The sequence below is a fragment of the Hydra vulgaris genome, chromosome 13 (assembly GCF_038396675.1).
Source record: "Hydra vulgaris chromosome 13, alternate assembly HydraT2T_AEP".
NCBI lineage: Eukaryota > Metazoa > Cnidaria > Hydrozoa > Anthoathecata > Hydridae > Hydra > Hydra vulgaris.
The window spans coordinates 23625611-23645000 of NC_088932.1; the positions used below are offsets into that span (position 1 = coordinate 23625611).

At 27.3% G+C, this 19390-nt stretch overlaps 2 protein-coding genes across 2 annotated transcripts in view; both read left to right on the forward strand.

Annotated features, from left to right (window-relative positions):
* The first annotated feature begins 1488 nt into the window (after positions 1-1488).
* Positions 1489-2148, forward strand: LOC124816024 (D(5)-like dopamine receptor). The gene has a single exon (XM_065815825.1). It carries the CDS (start codon positions 1534-1536, stop codon positions 2146-2148), a length of 615 nt encoding a protein of 204 aa, XP_065671897.1. The 5' UTR covers positions 1489-1533.
* A 9101-nt stretch (positions 2149-11249) lies between these two features.
* Positions 11250-19390, forward strand: part of LOC136090284 (HAUS augmin-like complex subunit 1) — a 38066-nt gene continuing 29925 nt past the window's right edge. Inside the window, exons 1-2 of the mRNA XM_065816581.1 lie at positions 11250-11340; positions 11473-11647. Of these exons, the coding sequence (XP_065672653.1) occupies positions 11311-11340; positions 11473-11647 (205 nt within the window). The 5' untranslated portion in view covers positions 11250-11310. The remainder of the gene's footprint in view (positions 11341-11472; positions 11648-19390) is intronic.

Genomic DNA, 19390 nt, shown 5'->3' on the forward strand with positions numbered 1-19390 from the left:
TCTACCTTATAAACAAAGCAGAGGTGATAAAACGTCTTCCTGGAAAAAATAAATACTCTGGTGGTAAAGACACTGTAATGGTTCTAAACGAATCCGTTTTAGAGATTCTGAAGAACAATATAGGCTTAGGCACAAATCCAGTTACAATACGAAAAACACGCGATCCAAAGATAGAACCAGGAAAAAGAGTTCTTTGTTTAGATGAGTCAATGCCATCAAGTTCAACAGAGTAAAACAATAAATATAATGATTAATACTGTGCTTTCTGTAACAAAAAATGGGTGGAGTTAAGCGACGACGTATGGATTTAATGCGACAAATGCAGCAAACCTTATCACCTCCAGTGTTATGGCCTTTTCTATGAAAAAGATCAAAATTATAAGCTTGATATTAAAAAAATTGACTTTATATGCAGCATGTGTGAGCCATGTAAAAACTTTGAGAATAGTGATAGTTGATGGTCTGTTTTTTGTAAGGCAGCTTTGTAAATGTCATTGTATGTAGTAATGTGCTGAAAAAACTAGATTTTAAACTTAGTATATAATTTTTCTCACATGAATTGATTTGAAATAAAAGACTCTACACATATTAAAATACACTTTCTGTTATCTGTTTAATTTTTAACAGAATATCCCCCCCTCTACCCTTACAACATGTTAGTTTATCCATAATCTAAGAAATATAAATATTATGTCGTGTTCAAAGTAACCCCGAATCGGCTGTTCATTCTCACCCCGTTTTAAAAGTACGAATATGCTTGTATAAAATAAGAACATGAAGGTATTTACTTTTAATGTTTATCAGGCCTAGAACCAATTTCGGAAGCTAGATAGTATAATGTTCTGTTAAAAAAAAAAAAGTAGCGATTAGACTAACTGTTTTGTTATGTGATGCAAAAATGTTTAAAAAGCGTTCATAGTCACCTACATTGACAGTAACTTACTGTTTAAATTAAAAAAAAAATTTATTTGCTTTTTCTGAAATAGCTTGACCAGATATTTAAGCCAAAAAAAATTCAAATTATTTTTTTTCACGAAAATATCGTATTCATCCACTTCAAAAAATGTAAAACATCGTTTTGAAACAATTGTCATACTAATTTGTGTATAATTGCATAAAAGAACGTTTTAATTCATGGTAAATGTTTATTTAAATAAAAACTTTTTCTAATAAACATTTCTTCATCATTATAACAACTTATCAGCTTGTAATGCTGGCAATGATTTTTTGGTTATTTTTGGGTACGTGTGTGCGTGTATATATATTAATATATATATTAAAAACCGACTGGTTCTTAAAATAAAAAAAAAAGGTTCTCAAAACTAAAATTCACCCGACTGAATGGTGTTAAATAAGCTGACTAAATTCGTAAAAATACTGACTATAACTTAAAAATCACCTTCTTTGAGGCGGTAAAACACCCCCGTAAAATCGCCTCGGTATATGTATATATATATATATATATTAGATATTTTTTTAGAAAATTATCAAATAAATAAAGTTACTTGGAGAATCTATACAGCTTTTGATGTTATGTTTGGAACTGCATCAATACTTAATCTAACTGCAATAAGTTTAGAACGATTACATGCTATCAAAAGTCCACTGCGTCACTTAACTCTAACAGAGACTCCGCACATTGTGGCTATTATAGTATCGTGGACTATTGGAACAGTCTTATTTTTTGTTAAGTATCTTTATGATTTGTACAGACCAAATATGGATACATATTTTTTAGTTTTTACGTTGTTGCTATTCATTATGGTGTATATGATTCCAATTTTAATTATCATACTTGCCTACACTCTAATATTCTATTACGCAAATTATAAAAAGAACCATGTTCGTCAATCAAGCATATTTGAACGAAAACGGTTCAAGAGAGAGCTAAAAGCAGCGAAGACAATAGCGTTAGTAGTTGGTCTGTTTATTCTCTGTTGGACTCCGTTTTTTATCATTAATTTGATTTATATTTTTGTATATTTAAGATACAAAAAACAAACTGTAAGCCACCTAGAACATTGGTTTTACGCTTCAAAAGTATTGCACTATAGCAACAGCATAATGAATGTGATTATTTATGGATTTCGTAGCCGAGATTTTCGTCGGTTGATTCGCTTCATTATTAATAAGCTTACTAAAAAGTAGAAAGAATATTAATGTGTAACTAAATAGATAGTGAATAACTTTCAAGACATTTCATATAACAATATAAAAATTAATATATATGTGTATACAGATATACATACATACATACATACATATATATATATATATATATATATATATATATATATATATATATATATATATATATATATATATATATATATATATATATATTATATATATATATATATATATGTATATATATATATATATATATATATATATATATATATATATATATATATATATATATATATATATATATATATATATATATATATATATATATATATGAAGTATTTATCTATACGCAATGTACATTGAATTTTCGATATTTTTGTCAAATATTTTGATTTGATAAAGAAGAATTCCAATATTTAAGTAATTGTAAAAAAGTTAGATCATCTTGTTTCAATTTCTAAGGCTTTTATTTATAAGACTGTAATTTATGTAAATTTTAATCATAAAAAAACCACCTGGTCAGTAAATAATTAAATAAACCCTTTTATCAGCGCTATTTTTTATTTGGACAGTAAAAATTTGAAAATTTAAAACAAGAGTTAGAGGAAATAAAACCGCTGATGAAGGATATGTTTGACGAATTTGAGAAAAAAATGGATGAACAATAGAAAATAATATTTGACAAAATATAACTGTAAATACAATGATGACAAACCAGCGACTGGATTAAGTCGAAAAAAAATAAAATAGACAATAGTCCAAAATTATTATCGATTGAATTTGAGATAACAAAAATAAAAGTGAGATTGAACTTTCACGAAGACCTTATTTATAAAAAAATTAAGAATTATTTTTTATTTCTAATGAAAAACTGAATGTCTCTTGCAATGGAATTAAAAAAACACTAATAAATATATTGATATAAAAAAAAGCTACGAGAAATGGAAGACAGGTCCGGGAAGAACAGTTTACATGTGAATGAAATAAAGGAAAATGAAATGAGTAATGGAAGTAAATAAATTATTTTGTAGAGTGTTTAGGTTCAGAGAATATAGAAATTGAATGAGCTGAAGTATCATTAGAGATAACAAAAAACATAGAAGGCTAGTCATAACACTTTTAGATGATCAAAACAGCGCTGAAATCCTGACAAAGGCTGTTATGTTAAAAGGTAAAAATATATCTATTAATGGAGAGTTTTGTGCTGAAACCGTCATATAAGAAAAATTTAAGAGAAAAAAAAGTTTCCTGGCAATCTAATGAATTTACACCTAATAAATTTACATTTTCTAGATAAATTAATCATTTCTCGAAACAAAAAGAACTTTTGTTGAAGATAACCGACCCATCGAGATAAGTAAGAACTTGATCTGATTTTATATTTGCGAATTAAATATTTAAATTTAGTTGTAGTTTAATTTTTTCTCATAACAATCAAAGTTATAATAAATTCTTAAAAAACATAGATTTTGAAAAACTGATGTCAAAAAACCTTTTTAGAATATTTTCTTAAATCATTTTTAATAAAAATTTAAATATTTTTTATGAAACTCAAATGAATTTACTGAATGCGTCATATATTGATTCTTATGTTTTCAAAGTACCAAAGGGCTTTAATTCAATCTCTATATTGCTTAACAACATACGAAGTATACTGCGTAGTTATGAAATATATTAGGAATTTTTAAATATCCTAAGATACGCTTTGGATATCATATTTATTTAAGAATTGGCAAGACGCAGAAACTTTAGTTACACTCAATTCAAATTTTACCTATATAAATTATTGCATAATTAGTCAACTAGGAGTATATGGTGGAAAAGGTCTTCCCTTTTTACTATTTCCTCCTGGTTGACTTGAACTTTTTTTTTACGTTTCAGAAAAAGTTATATAAAAAAAGAATCAATTATGCTTAAACAAACTAAATAATATCAAGTATTATTGACTTGAAAGTCAACAATACTTGATAAAATAAAGTATTGAAAGTCGCTCTTTTTTTTTAATTTATTTTAATTTAACTCATAAAATTCAAAAGCAACAATTTAATAAATTATAACTAAAAAAAAACTATAACACCATTTAACAAATTTTCGTTTTTTGTTTTGTCCTTATGTTGAAAGTGCTTTTTCCCGACCCGTTTTTTTAAAAACAGTTAGAAAACAATTAATGTTCCACAAAAGTTTTGCTTCTGTAACCGAGATATCGATTTTTTGATTTTATGTTTTTGAGTGAGCTTTTAATTTGTATTGAAATTTAAACATTTTTCTAGAATATTGCTGAACTGCTGGAATTGTCTAAATGATCTGAGAAATTTTAAGTACAATCTAGAACTTTAAGAAAAACTTTAGAACTTTTAAAATATTTACAGTACTTTCTAGAACATTCTAAAACTGTCCAAGAGTAGTCATACGATTGTAAAAGCACAGGTGATTCGAATCGACATTTCAATTCGTGTTATTGGTGAATAAAGGAATAACGAATCCTATTTATATATGTATGTATGTATGTATGTATGTATGTATGTATGTATGTATGTATGTATGTATGTATGTATGTATGTATGTATGTATGTATGTATGTATGTATGTATGTATGTATGTATGTATGTATGTATGTATGTATGTATGTATGTATGTATGTATGTATGTATGTATGTATGTATGTATGTATGTATGTATGTATGTATGTATGTATGTATGTATGTATGTATGTATGTATGTATGTATGTATGTATGTATGTATGTATGTATGTATGTATGTATGTATGTATGTATGTATGTATGTATGTATGTATGAATGTATGTATGTCAGGGTGTCAAGTAAACATTTTTAATCGAAAGTATCGTTTACAGCTCCTGATACAAAAATGTGCCATGTTAAGAGTAGTCGCATGGAGTTCTCTGACATTGGCGGAGTGGCTTAATACATTTTTCTGTCCAAGTAAATAATTCAGGGACCTTCCAAACATACATATATTGCTAAGACAGCCGATCCGCAAATTTTTAAAAAATAAACCATAACAGGGAGACTGAAATCACAAACTAATCAATTCATAATTAACTAGAAACGGACTGAGTGCTGTGCAATAACTAATCTTAAAGCAGTTTTCAAAATTCAGAGGACGAAAATGCATATCATTGAATTACTGTATCGTAGTAAAGGCTATCAAATAGACTTGTCTTGACAGACATCAACTTATACAACTTGTACATCAACATGTACAACTCCAAGTGGTTATTCGACAGAATTTCGAAACCTTGTCATGATTCACGTTTAAATTGTATTACAGAAATAAAGCAGATAATCTCATAAATATGATGACAGATGTTTATAGGTTTGTTATTAAGTCCAAATGCAGTGGTCTTACATTTTATAAAATTCGCAGTCAAAATGGTGTCAAGTTTCAAATAGTATGAGCAATGACTTAGCTTTATGATGTATCATTACATCAAAATTATCTGCTTCACTTATAGATGAAAGACATCAAATCAAATAAACAAACGCTGTCGAAGATGGTTTCTCTAATGTTTCAAATATCACCCTTGCAGCATTTAATTACCCAACCAACTTGTTTTACCAATAAATTTCAATCTTTTCATAATGTCCATTATCTTACTAATACATCTAAAAAATTTTATCAAGAATTTTCTAAGGATTGGGGAAGGGGGGGGGGAGGGGAGAGATAATTATTCCTTTTACTCCTTTTTGTACCAAAAACTAGGATTTTACGGTTATTTTTTTAATATAATTAAAAACTAAATGTACCAACAAGATTATCATCAGGGTAAACTAAGAAAATATTTAAAACATTTATAATATATTATGCATAACTTAATTATTATCTAATGATAAAAAATAGTGTACTTTTATTAGGCATAAAGCATAGCTTCACAAAATAAAAATTTCACTTAATCGCATGGTATCGGCTTGATGTTATCCAAAGTCTACTGTATGTTGCCTATAAATATTCAAAAGTAGTTTTAAATTCATTCATCTTATTAAAATAAAACAAGCAACATCGATTTTAATTACACGCTTAGAATGTATTTGAGGACTGCTTTCAATCTTAATTGTTGATTAATATGACACTTGACGTTGAGTTAAGTTAAGCTCACTTGACGTTGCACACGATAATCGTGTGCTACTTCAAGTGAGCTCAACTTAACTTTTAATAGTTTTTTTTGTTTAAGAGACCCGTAATTCCTAACTAACTACGCCACTGAATCAGGTCTAGTTTCCAACTGTAACACAATTCAAATTTAGCGAGGTTAAAAACTGGAATTAAAAAAAGACGTAGACAACGAAATCAAAAACCTAAATGTTTATTTTTTTTCCTTGGGGCTAAACTCAAAGGGCTAATTTTTTTTTAAACTTATTTTAGGTGTCCCTTTTTTAAAATTCCACCTTAAATAAATTTTTAATTTATTTTAGGTGCAAGTTTTTGCGGTCATACAGAGCACCGCAGAAGAGCATTTGGAAGGAAGTTCATGATTCATTCCTTACCAACCCTTACCGATTTTATAAAACTTGCCAAGAGGTGGCAAGTTTTATAACATCTCTGGCTTCTGAGGCAAGCGTGCTAACCACAGCGCTACGGCTGCTCATAACTCAAGGGGCTCAGTGACCAGATGGGCGGTGGACCAGTGGGCCAGTCCGCCACTGTTCTTCAAACAAAAGATAATGTGTGCAAAAAACACATTTTAATCTCATTTTTTTTAATTGCGAAATATTTTTTTAAGTAACAAGAGTTTTTCCTAATATCCAAAGACAAATAATTGGCGTATTTAAAATATGCAACTACGAAATTATACAGCGGAAGTGCACTTTTTTCTCATGTTCTACATTTTATTATCTGTATATAAATATATTTTTTGTCAATTTACAATTTCTATATTTTCATTTTGCCCTGCATTTGCTTTTAGCAGCGATACCACTTTGTCTTGCGATTGCAAGATTTTTAATTGAAGCGTCTATTTGCTTTAAAATGATCATACCCATAAGACCAGTTTACGGAACCTCACTATCTTGTTACTTAATGTTATTTTTCTTCTTTAATATGAAAATTCAATTTTATAAATGAGACTAAATTTTCATTTTAGAATATTTTTTTTCCTATTTTAACATGAAAATTTAGTTTTATTAATGAAATTGAGTGTTCATATTAAAACAGGAATACAGTAGACATGACAAGGGCTATGTTAGTTACTTAAAAGTTATATACTTAAAAAAAAAATGAAAATGGCAACAACTTCCACAAAATTTTGGATAAAAAAAATTTTTAAACACTTTTTGTTTGTTAGAAAGAAGGGCAACTTTTTCGTTGTGTTAAATCATTTTTTCCTGACCTACTCATAATATTTGTTTCACATTTGCTTACAATTTGAATAAAAACCTAGCCGGCATACTTCGGATCATGACGCGTAATTTATACCTAATTCACAACATTAAAGGTGTCTCTAATTAACTATTAAACTTTCACAGCAATTATTTATTTTTTAAACCTGATATTTCTGCCTTACCTTTGTTAAAGCAAATTTTTTCGGTAAGAGCATTGCCAGATTACCACCAAATAAAGATTCGCTAGTGCAACATATAGAAAGAGCTTTTGAACTTTGAAGGTTTTTTTTTTAAAAAAAGTCACATATAGCAGAGATTAACTAATTGCCATATCTTGGATAGAAATGTCTGCTGCACCAGATTTGGTGTTTGATTTTATTCATTGTTAATGCCTTGTGTTCCACAAAAAATGCTCTTCTAATAAAGCTGGTGCAATTTGCACAGAGCTTTGCAAATTTAATCATGCTGATAACCATCCAGAGTAGGATGACTACAGCTAAAATGTATTAAGATAAACTATATGAGCCTGAGCCTGATAACAATACTAATATGAACAAATACATTAGTTTTTCTTTATAAAATTCACTTTTTACTTTTGTATTTTCTAACATTGAACTGCAAGATAAACATTCTCAGCAGTAATATAAATGAAATATTAAGTTATAATAGGTTCTAGACCTTCGTTTTGCTCTGTTTTCTCAGGATACTTATAATTTGCTTTTTTTTATGCTAAGCTACGTGAAGCATAAAAGTACAGATTTAAAGTGTCATAATAAAACAGAGCAAAAATACGAAGAACCTAGAACCTAGGTTATTCTTATCATAAAGCATCCAAATTTAAGATTTTCTTAAGAATGTTCTTAAGAAAATACACTTACACTGACAAGATTTAAAATCAAAAAAATTAATTATTTGAGAGTAACTAAGGAAAAGAAGAAATCTATTTTTAGTTAGTTAATAAAAACCGTCCTCCTCAGAGTTATAGGATGGTTACATAACAAAACTTTTGCCTTGGTTACCCGGTTATCGGGACCGTAAAAATATGGGAGCTTTTTGGCATTAAATCAGTTTGTTTAACTCTTTAAAATACCCTTCTCGGGAAAACGTGTATTTCAGGCATCCCTCCCCCCTTTAGTAAGTCCGTAAAAAAAGAGTCACGTTTTACGAAAAAGAATTATTGAAAACAATACCCTAACCCTGGACCTAGCCATAAAGTTTATTTTATTGAAAACTACCCCCTGATGTCTTTTTTTGAAAGCTTTCTTAAACCATAGTCATAAGAATGAACTTTTTATGACTGCTTCAACGCCTAATATTAACAGACAAATTTAGAATTTTAAGTAGTTTTAATATTTCGTGACGTCGTTGCTAACAATAAAATAAAATAAAAAGCATAATTTCATACTCATAAGAAGCGCTCTTAGATAACGTTTATAACATCAAAAACTTTTAATTATAAAAAATGCCTTTAAACTAGCAAATGAAACTAAATTTCTTTTGCAGTATTATTACCCATATTTATAAGATTTAACTTTTTTTACTAAAATCTAAAACACATTTAAAACCCGAAACAATCTTAAACACATATAAACCGTAAACGTTGTTAGGCTACTTATTAATTTTTTATATTATTAATAATAAGTATATAATAATATTATATACTTATACTATACTATACTATGTAATAAGTATGTAATAATATTATATACTTATAATATATTATACTTATACTATACCGTCAACCGGGGTGACTTCGGACGATTTTTGAAGAAAATATTAAACTGTTTCATTAAAATCAATACAAAATGGAAATATTTTTGTGAATCGTACCACTGTAATTATAAAGAACATGAAGAAATTTTGGCTTTCAGCTTCCCAATATGATATTAGCATAAATAAACGGTCTGAAAATCAAAAAATCAAAATCAGGAAATGGGGTGACTCCGGACACTTGAAGCTTGGGATTTTTACAGTTAAAATTTCAACATCAAGGATTTTAAAATGAATGTATAACTATGTAAAAAAGCTACTTGATTAAAATTTATTTATTTCAAATAACAAAAAAAAACAAAAAAACGACTACTGGTAAACTATTTCAAATACACATATAATTAATGACAAAACTACAATAATTATTCATTATTTCTACTCCTAACTTTAATTTCGATCGTTTAATGTTAGAAGCATTTCTGCTAGAAATATTGCTTTGCTTCATAAATGAATTTAACCAGTCATTTCCAGGTATCTGCAAATTGCTACTGTTTTACCCACGATGATTTTTGAGGAAATCAAAAGCCATCATTTTGACTTCTAATCTTCCGATAGGAAAACCCTAATCTGCAACAGCTTGTAGCATTTGAGCAATGAGTACCTCATCTGCTTTGTTTATAATTTTCTGGCCTCCAACCTTCTTTAAGGTGTGTTTTCTAATGTGATCATGCAATGTTGATTTTTTGACTTTATGCTTATCAGCAGCTTTTCGAATACTCATGCCTTTACTGTGATCTTCTATAGCTTTTTTTATATCTTCTTTAGAGCTTGTTCCACACAACACTTTAAAGTTTAGTTTATGTTTGTAGTTTCGCGCCATCGCTAAAAGAAACTGAAGTAGAATAATAAGTAATGCTCTGTCCGAAAACACCCCGCTGTCCGAAGTCACCCCGGTTGACGGTACAAATAACAAGTATTTAAATTATATTATATTATAAAGATATTGGTTAAATCGTATTTTATGTACTAATACTAATACAAGTTATAATTTATTATTGTTTATAGTATATTGTTAAGAATAAATACTAATATAAAATATATGTATACCTGTCATGATATTTACTATATGCATACCTGTCAATAATCCCCCATTTAACAGGAGTCTCCCAAATTTTGAAGAGGAATATATCTCTCACATTAAAATTAAACATTTAAAAAACTCCCTCTTATTACAAGTTTCAAAGCAACTAGATTTCTACTTTCTAAATTTGTAAAGTTACTTTTGGTCTCAAAGACTAGAAATGTGAGATAGCAAAAGAATTGGCTCTTTTAAACAGGCTAGTTCTAATTTCTAGGCTTATTTCTTCATGCAACACTGTCAATGGGCACACTTAAATTTTTTTTACAACAAAGTGATCTACTTATTCATTTGTTGTATGATGCCTTATTTGACACATCTGTCATTTTACTAAGTAGATTTATGTCATCACAGATTGATTAGCAATACAAGAATTTAGAGCTGAAAAATGAGCAAATCATACTTTTAATTCATCACAAAGAATGTTTTCTGTTTATGTAGCATTTATTGCAAATTCTTACTAAAATTCAACTAGAAATTTTTTAGAAAAAATTAAAAAGGTTAAGATTTTATATGAAGAGCAATCAACAATGGGAGGTTCTCAAGCATGTTTAAAAAGTTCTATAAAACTGCTTTTTTATAATTAGTTACAGTAGAGAATTTTAAAAATTATAATTTGTATTTGAGGCAGCAATATTATTTGATGAAAATGGAGAAGTTTTTTCTGACAAAGGAAATATGGTGATGGAAATTTTATTGCAAATAAATATTATCTGATAATATTTCAAACGAATTCTTATATAAATATATGTCAGTCAAATAAGGATCTTTTTTTTTTTTTTCAATTAGCAAAGATACATCGTGGGTAAATATTTTGTGGACAGAAAGTATAACAAAGTCTCTCATACTAATTTTAAAAACTTGATAGTATGCATATGACTGTTATTATGAATATATTATAACAGTCATGTCTGCTATAATTTATTTTGCTATTTATAAATATAGTTTAATTTTAGCAATAATAAATGTATTGTAATTTTAGTAAAATTTTTGTATGGCAAATACAATAAATAAGCACAATGAGGTTTGTTTGAACTAAAAGAATGTATTTTTTTTTTAATGTTATATACCTATATTTATTATTTTTAAAGTTACTGTTTATAAGTTATTAGTTTTAAAATTGATAATGAACTGTATAGTTGTGTTTTTCTGTTAGGTACAAAATTGGTTAGAGTCACTTTTTGGCAAAGAAACCATACCTAAATATGAAGTTAATGACTATACAATATCTTTTCTTTACTCTCTTTACATTCAAAATAAAGAAATAAATCGGCTAACAAATCTTACAATTGAAGATTTAAAGGAAAGAACAGAAGAATATAAAATAGAAGGTGCATATTTTTTCATGCATATTACAATATATATATATATATATATATATATATATATATATATATATATATATATATATATAAAATATATATATATATATATATATATATATATATATATATATATATATAAGTTATAATTTAAGTAATAATGTAATATAATATTAATGACGTCACTTCCCATCTTCTGAATATTACAGTTATTAGTAACACTATATATAATCTATTATACATACGGGTATTAGTTACGCTATTTATATATGATAGATGTTTAAAAGATGTTTGCAGTTCTTGTATAGCTTTTTTTTTATATTTGATAAAAGCCAAAATATTTATGAAAGACTATTTTATTATGGTTTTACTATTATATTATGGTTTACAACAATTTTATCAAATATAATTATAAATCAGTATGGATGCAAAAATATTCAAAAAAATACTGTGCAACGAACCAAACGAAGAAGACTATATATACTGGAAAAAAATGCTATCAATTTATCTAGATAAAGCCATAATCCCAGAGGACTGTAAACTTCAAGTCTTATTCGTTCTATGTGGAGTGAAGGCTTTTATGATAATTCAGGATGTTACATCATACGACGATGCAATCAAAATTCTTGATAACAAGTATCAAAAATGATCGACAGCAATCATGATGCGCCATAAACTTCGCTCTTTTAAACAAAAAGAAGGGGAATCAATTGAAAGCTTTATGAGTAACTTAAAGCAATTTTCCAGAAAATGTCCAACAGAACCTCTAACAGCAGATCAACATAGTAACCTACTAATATGTGATGCTTTTATGGCTGGTATTTGCTCACCTTCTATTCGTCAATGACTGCTTGAAGCTACAGATGACAATCTAGAGTCACTTTATAAAACAGCTCTTATGATAGAATTGGCCACTGAAGATGGCCTTAATTTGACAACAACCATGACAGCTACTACCACGCTACCAACTTTTGCAGCAAGTCATAATCTTACTAAATCTCCCTGTTTTTGGTGCGGTAATGATCCACATCCAAAAACCAAATGCCCTGTACGAAACTCTACATGTACACATTGTCATAGAAAGGGCCACTGGGCAACTGTCTGTCTTTCTAAGAAAGAAAATAAAACTTACACCAAAGCAGCAGTTAAAGAATATAATGAAAAGGATGATAACACAATAATATCTACGGTCATAGCAGCAATTGACTCACCTAATAGACTAATTAATGTCACCATAAACAAAAATCTAACATATGCGCTGTTAAATACTGGGTCCGACAAAACTTTTATTACATCAGAACTTCTTTGACAATGGAAATTTTCATACGATACTCAATCTACCTCAAAGATATCACTGGCAGACAACTTGACATTAAAAGTTAAAGGTATCTTCCATGATTCATTAATATTGGCTAGCGAAAAATTAAAAGTACAATTCCTTGTTGTGGACAACTTGGTAGCACCAGTAATTATTGGAATGGACATATTAACATGTCATTCCTCAATTACCATCAATTTTAAAGGAAACAAAGAGCCTCTAAAATTCCGTTTAGCAACAAAAAGTATGAAATGTTCAACCTACGCCTTAATACCTGGAATCAATATTAACAAAATAAAAACAGTAGCTACAACCTCACAGCGTATTCCAAAAAATATCTCTGTCATAACAGATGAAATAAACCGCTTACTAAAAAAAGATATAATTCAAGTAAGCTGCAGCTCTTGGCGAGCTCAATGTTTTGTAGTATCAACAGGAAATAAAAATTGCCTCGTGATCTATTATTCAAATACAATTAATTTACACACTCCGCTCGATTCATATCCTACACCACGAGTCAATGACTTGATACTTAAAATAGCAGTCCATAAAATTTTTAGCACAATTGATCTCAAATTGGCGTATCATCAAGTGAGAATACGACCTGAAGATTACAAACTAACTGCATTTGAAGCTAACGGTAAATTATATGAGTTCAAACGCTTACCCTTTAGATGTACAAACGCGGTACCAATCTTTCAACAAGTAATGGATGAATTCATTCAGGATAATAAACTTTTTCAAAAATTGTTGAAAATGGAACTATAAAGCCAGACCCAAAAAGATACGAAGATTACGCTAAGTGGATACAGAGTTGCACAGCATTAACTCTCCCACTTACCCAAGCAAAAGGCAATTTTCCAACAAAGGGTTTAACCCCACATGCCAAAGAAGCAATAAAAATACTCAAAAATAAATTTGTAGAAGCTTGTCTAGCTTCCCCTAATTTAAAAGTTTGGGGAAATTTCCCAAAACATTGTAGCAGATGCCCTTTCAACATCTTGAAAGGACATCTGCTACAATGTTTTGGGGAACCAAAACATTGTAGCAGATGCCCTTTCAAGATGTTGCTCCATTGTAAATAACACTAAAGCGTTTTACAGTATCCATTCCCAGCTATGCCATCCCGGAGTTACAAGAATGATAGATTACTGCAAAACCAAAAATCTACCATACTCCACCGCAGAAATCAAACAATTAACAAACCAATGTACAACTTGCAATGAACTCAAACCACGTTTTAATAAACCACCCACAGGTTGTCTCATTCAAGCAACAAGGCCTTGGGAACGCTTATCAATGGACTTTGTTAGACCTTTACGACCCACTACAGCAAACAAATACATCCTCGTGGTGGTTGACGAGTACTCACGCTACCCATTTGCATTCTCCTGTCAAGACATATCAGCTGACACTGTTATATGACACCTTCTCAGCCTCTTTTCATTATTTGGTGCACCATCATTTATTCATACAAATCGTGAAACTCAGTTCGAAAGCTTAAAAATCAAAGTTTTTCTAGAAAAGAACGGAGTAATTAAAACTAGAACCACTCCTTACCGTCCCCAAGGCAATGGTCAGTGTGAATGAATAAACAGAACAATACTAAAAGCTGTTAGTCTAGCTCTGAAAACCTTAAGTCTAGGAAAAGAGAAATGGGAAATAGTATTGCAAATGGCTTTGTCCTCCATAAGAGGACTTCTGTGTACCGTCACTAACGAATCACCCCATCAGAGCATGATGAACTTTCAACGCTCATTAATAATAGGCACTGTTTTACCTAACTTCTTAACAGAACAGGATTCCACAATCCTTTACAGACGTCAGGTACGAATTAAAGGAGATCCACTCGTTGACAGAGTTCAACTGCTAGAAACAATATCACCCCACTACGCTCGAATAAAATTTCTAAATGGAAAAATTGATACTGTTTCAAGAAAAGACCTCGCCCCACTAGAAGACCTAAATCCCCCAACAGAATCAGTCCAACAATAATCCAGTGATTTGAACATTGAACAGATGATCATTAGCAACAATATCAGAACCCAAGAAGAACATTATCAACAATAAACAGAACCCAAGAAGAACTAAACGAAACTAATGAAGTAACTTCAAGCCAGTTAGTTGAGAATTCAATTATAGATAGTATCCCTTGTAATCAGTCACCTACAACAGCGGTACCTAGTCAGCCTATACAGAAAGTTACTACTCCCAAGAATCTTACTAACATACCCTCAAGAACAGGACACGTTACGAAGAGGCCAAAGTATCTCAACAATTACTTTCCTTCCTAGTATAATATCAGAGGTTAAGTCTATACTCTCCGTCCTAAAACTTTCCTAATGTGGAGAAAACTGTTATAATTTAAGTAATAATGTAATATAATACTAATGACATCACTTCCTGTCTTCTGAATATTACAGTTATTATTAACGCTATTTATATATAATCTATTATACATACGTTTATTAGTTACGCTATTTATATACAATAGATGTTTGTAGTTCTTGTATAGCTTTTTTCTTATATTTGATAAAAGCCAAAATATATATGAAAGACTAATTTATTATGGTTTACAGCAATATTATTATGATTTTTCTATTTTATTATGGTTTACAACAATATATATATATATATATATATATATATATATATATATATATATATATATATATATATATATATATATATATATAAATATATATAAATATATATATACATATATATATATATATATATATATATACACACACATATATATATATATATATATATATATATATATATATATGTATATATATATATATATATATATACACACAAATATATATATATATACATGCCTTGGCCATTGCTTTTGCTTTCGCTCTCTTCCACACTCCCTTAAAACGGTTAATGGGAGCAATTTCTCTCAAAAGTATAATTATCATTGTAACTAAAATGAAAAACAAAGTCATTTAAAAAAAATTTAATTGCATAATAAACTGCAATGCCATTTTTTAAGATTTAAAAAAAAGCGCCAATTTAAATACAAATGTTTTTGATTAGATTGGACTACTTGATAAACATAAACTTATTACACTATAAATTATATTGATAAAAAAAATTATTCACTCTAAATTATCGCATAGAAATTTTTTATTTTATTTAATGAATTATATATTTTATATATTAGTTACTTTAACATTTTATTCATTTTTATTGTGGAGTTTTTAATTCTTGTAAAAAATTTTTAAATGCCTGCAATCTACAACAATTAGAAAATATAAAACATTTTTTATAAGCAGTAAAAACTTGTATAGCTCTTTGTCAAAATTTTTATCAGATAAGTAATGTTGTTAACAAATAAATGGATAGCTGGTGTGAAAACCTAATAACAATACTTGTCTAAAGAATTTTTTCATAGTACAGTAAATGCTGCTCGTTATGTATATATTCTTGTAACATTAACGTCACAGACATATGCTTGTAACAAGTATAAAATCAAAAAAAAGCTTGTTCAAAAACCAAATGCTCTCATAATAAGCTGTTTAGCAGCTCACATGGCTCGCCATGTTCATTTTAAGAGAGCTTTTCTCCACTCTTGCACTAATTTACTCTCGTAGTGGCCTGTATATATATACATATATATATATATATATATATATATATATATATATATATATATATATATATATATATATATATATATATATATATATATATACAGGGTTTGCAATAAAGAAAATTGTCCAGCGTGTTATTTCGCGCTTGTAAAATTGTAATATGTTCTACTCTATGAAGTCAAATAAACATATCTCCACATTTCATAAGTGTGTGGGTATTAAGTGTTTTACAAAATCATAAAGCGCAACTGCCTAAAAATTATTTTTTTGTTCAACGGTTTTCAGTAATGGTTAACATTTTTGTATTTCTTGATACCTTTTTAATTATTAAATTAAATTTTTTAAAAAATAAGTTCATATTAAATTCATGTTTTTTTTTTGTTGTTAACAAATTAAGAGATTATTTATTTTTATCTATTTATTTATTTGAATTTTCATGCTATATTTTTCTATACAATGCTTTTTTATCCGAAAATATTGTTGGCTTAGCGTAGGAACAGCCGCAAATAGTCATTAAGACTAATCCAAAGTAGCATTCGTTATTGACTAACACTTTTGCGTAATGAAGTACAACTCAAGCGCTGAGTTGGCAGTGGCAGGATTTGAACTCGTTTTGCACAACAGTCCGGGTTATAACTTAAGAATATAATAGTTTATATACTTACGTAGTTTTTTATCATATGGTAGATTTTTTTAATTCTAAGCTTGCTATGTTATTCGAGATTTATTATACAGGTGAAATTTAATTTAAGATAAATAAAAGTTAATAAAAAACCTATACAATATACAAAAATGGATTTTTTTTTGTTGAATTTTTATTTTTATTACAAATGATGTGTGGAAATACCACAAACAATAAATCAAATAAATGTTACTTGGCAGTGTTTCCCAGGAAAACATGCGATCGCACGCAATTATATGACTACGCAAAAAAACTTTGTTTTGACAATTTGACCATGGCATTTGACATGTTTTCAAAATTTAAAAATGGGCTAAAAAACTTACTTAAACTTATCTAAAAAAAACTTTGAAAGCAAAAAAAAAAATCCTAACAAAATATATTTATATATGTGTGTGTGTGTGTTTATATATATATATATATATATATATATATATATATATATATATATATATATATATATATATATATATATATATATATATATAAATAAATAGGCCTTGTTTTAAAGCGTTACAATAGAATGATTTATGTACGCCCTGAGCGATTTTGCGTAAGCAGTAAGCGATTTCGGTTAAGCGACTTTTTATCATTTTTTAACTTTTAAATTATTCAATAATCGGTAAGATAAAGGAAATAATTAATTTGAAAAAAAGTCACATTAACTTTTGAATGACGTTTATGTAAAAATATTTGTTACAAAAGTTTGAATGATAATTATGTTTGATATAAGCGCTATCTACTATTAAAAAAAATCAAATAAAATTAAAAGTTTGTTTTTATATTGTTTTTATTTTATTGTAATGATTGATATTTTAAGCTTGAAGTAATAATAACATAATTTTAATAAAAATATAATTTAATTCTGATAAAAAAAAAAAAAGATTTAATTTGAAACTAATTTAACAAAAATATATAATTTTATTCTAATAAAAAAAATTGAAATTTAATTTAGATTTTAAAAATATATAATTTAGTTTTGATTTAAAAAATATATTAAAGTTTATTAAAATTAAAGTTAATGCTTGAGTTTAACTTAACTGTCAAAATTTATTTTAAAATATTACTAAATATTATTCAATATTTAAATTTTATTTGTTCTTAAAAAAAAATTAGCTCATTTTTATCGCAATTGTGTTTTTGGTTTTTCTTCCTAAACTTTTTTAAAAAAATTTTTTTCACCCAAGTCTAAATTCTAAAAAAAATTTTCCACTCAAAATTAAGTTTTTAATAAACAACTGCATCAAAAATTTGCACAAAATGTAAGTTAAACTTTTTTTTCAATAACCCAAGTTAAATCGCAGCGATTACTTTTTAATAAATGATATATAGCAATATAATTTTAATAATAAAACAATAAACTAATAAACTTTTAAAAATAAAGTAAATAAATTAATGTAATTTTTTTATTTGTTACTCGCTAATTTTTTTAAAATAAAAAATCATTTGTAGTTGCAAAGCCACATTTAGAAATTTAAGAAATATTCATTTTAAAAATTCAAAAGTTTAACATATTTTAATACATTTATGCAAATGTCGAGAAAAGAGAGATTTGTTAATATTAAACATATTTAAAAATGCAATATTAAATCTTAATTTTTAATTTTAAAAAAAAAAGAAAAAAATATTCCCTTATAGTAATAATAAAAAAGCCGTTAAATAACATTTAACTCGTTTTGTGGTAATTAAAATTATTGCAGTAATATATATATATATATATATATATATATATATATATATATATATATATATATATATATATATATATATATATATATATATATATATATATATATATATATATATATATATATATATATATATATATATATATATATATATATGTATGTATAACCCAACTAAAACAAAACTCAACAAACTAAAATGCTTAGTTTATTTAAATCATGTTTTTAATTACATTCGAAATAATTTTTTATATAATTTTTAGAATATTAATAAACATTAATAAACAAAGAACTATATACTTTTAATAATTGTTGAAAATATACTTACACTTGATTTAAATTATACTATTATAGTGTTTTTTTTTTTACTAGTTTAAAAATATCAGTTTCTATGTAAATGTAAACAAGTAAATAATTACACATTAAAAAACTATTTCATTCTTTTAACATTTGTACTTTTTTTAT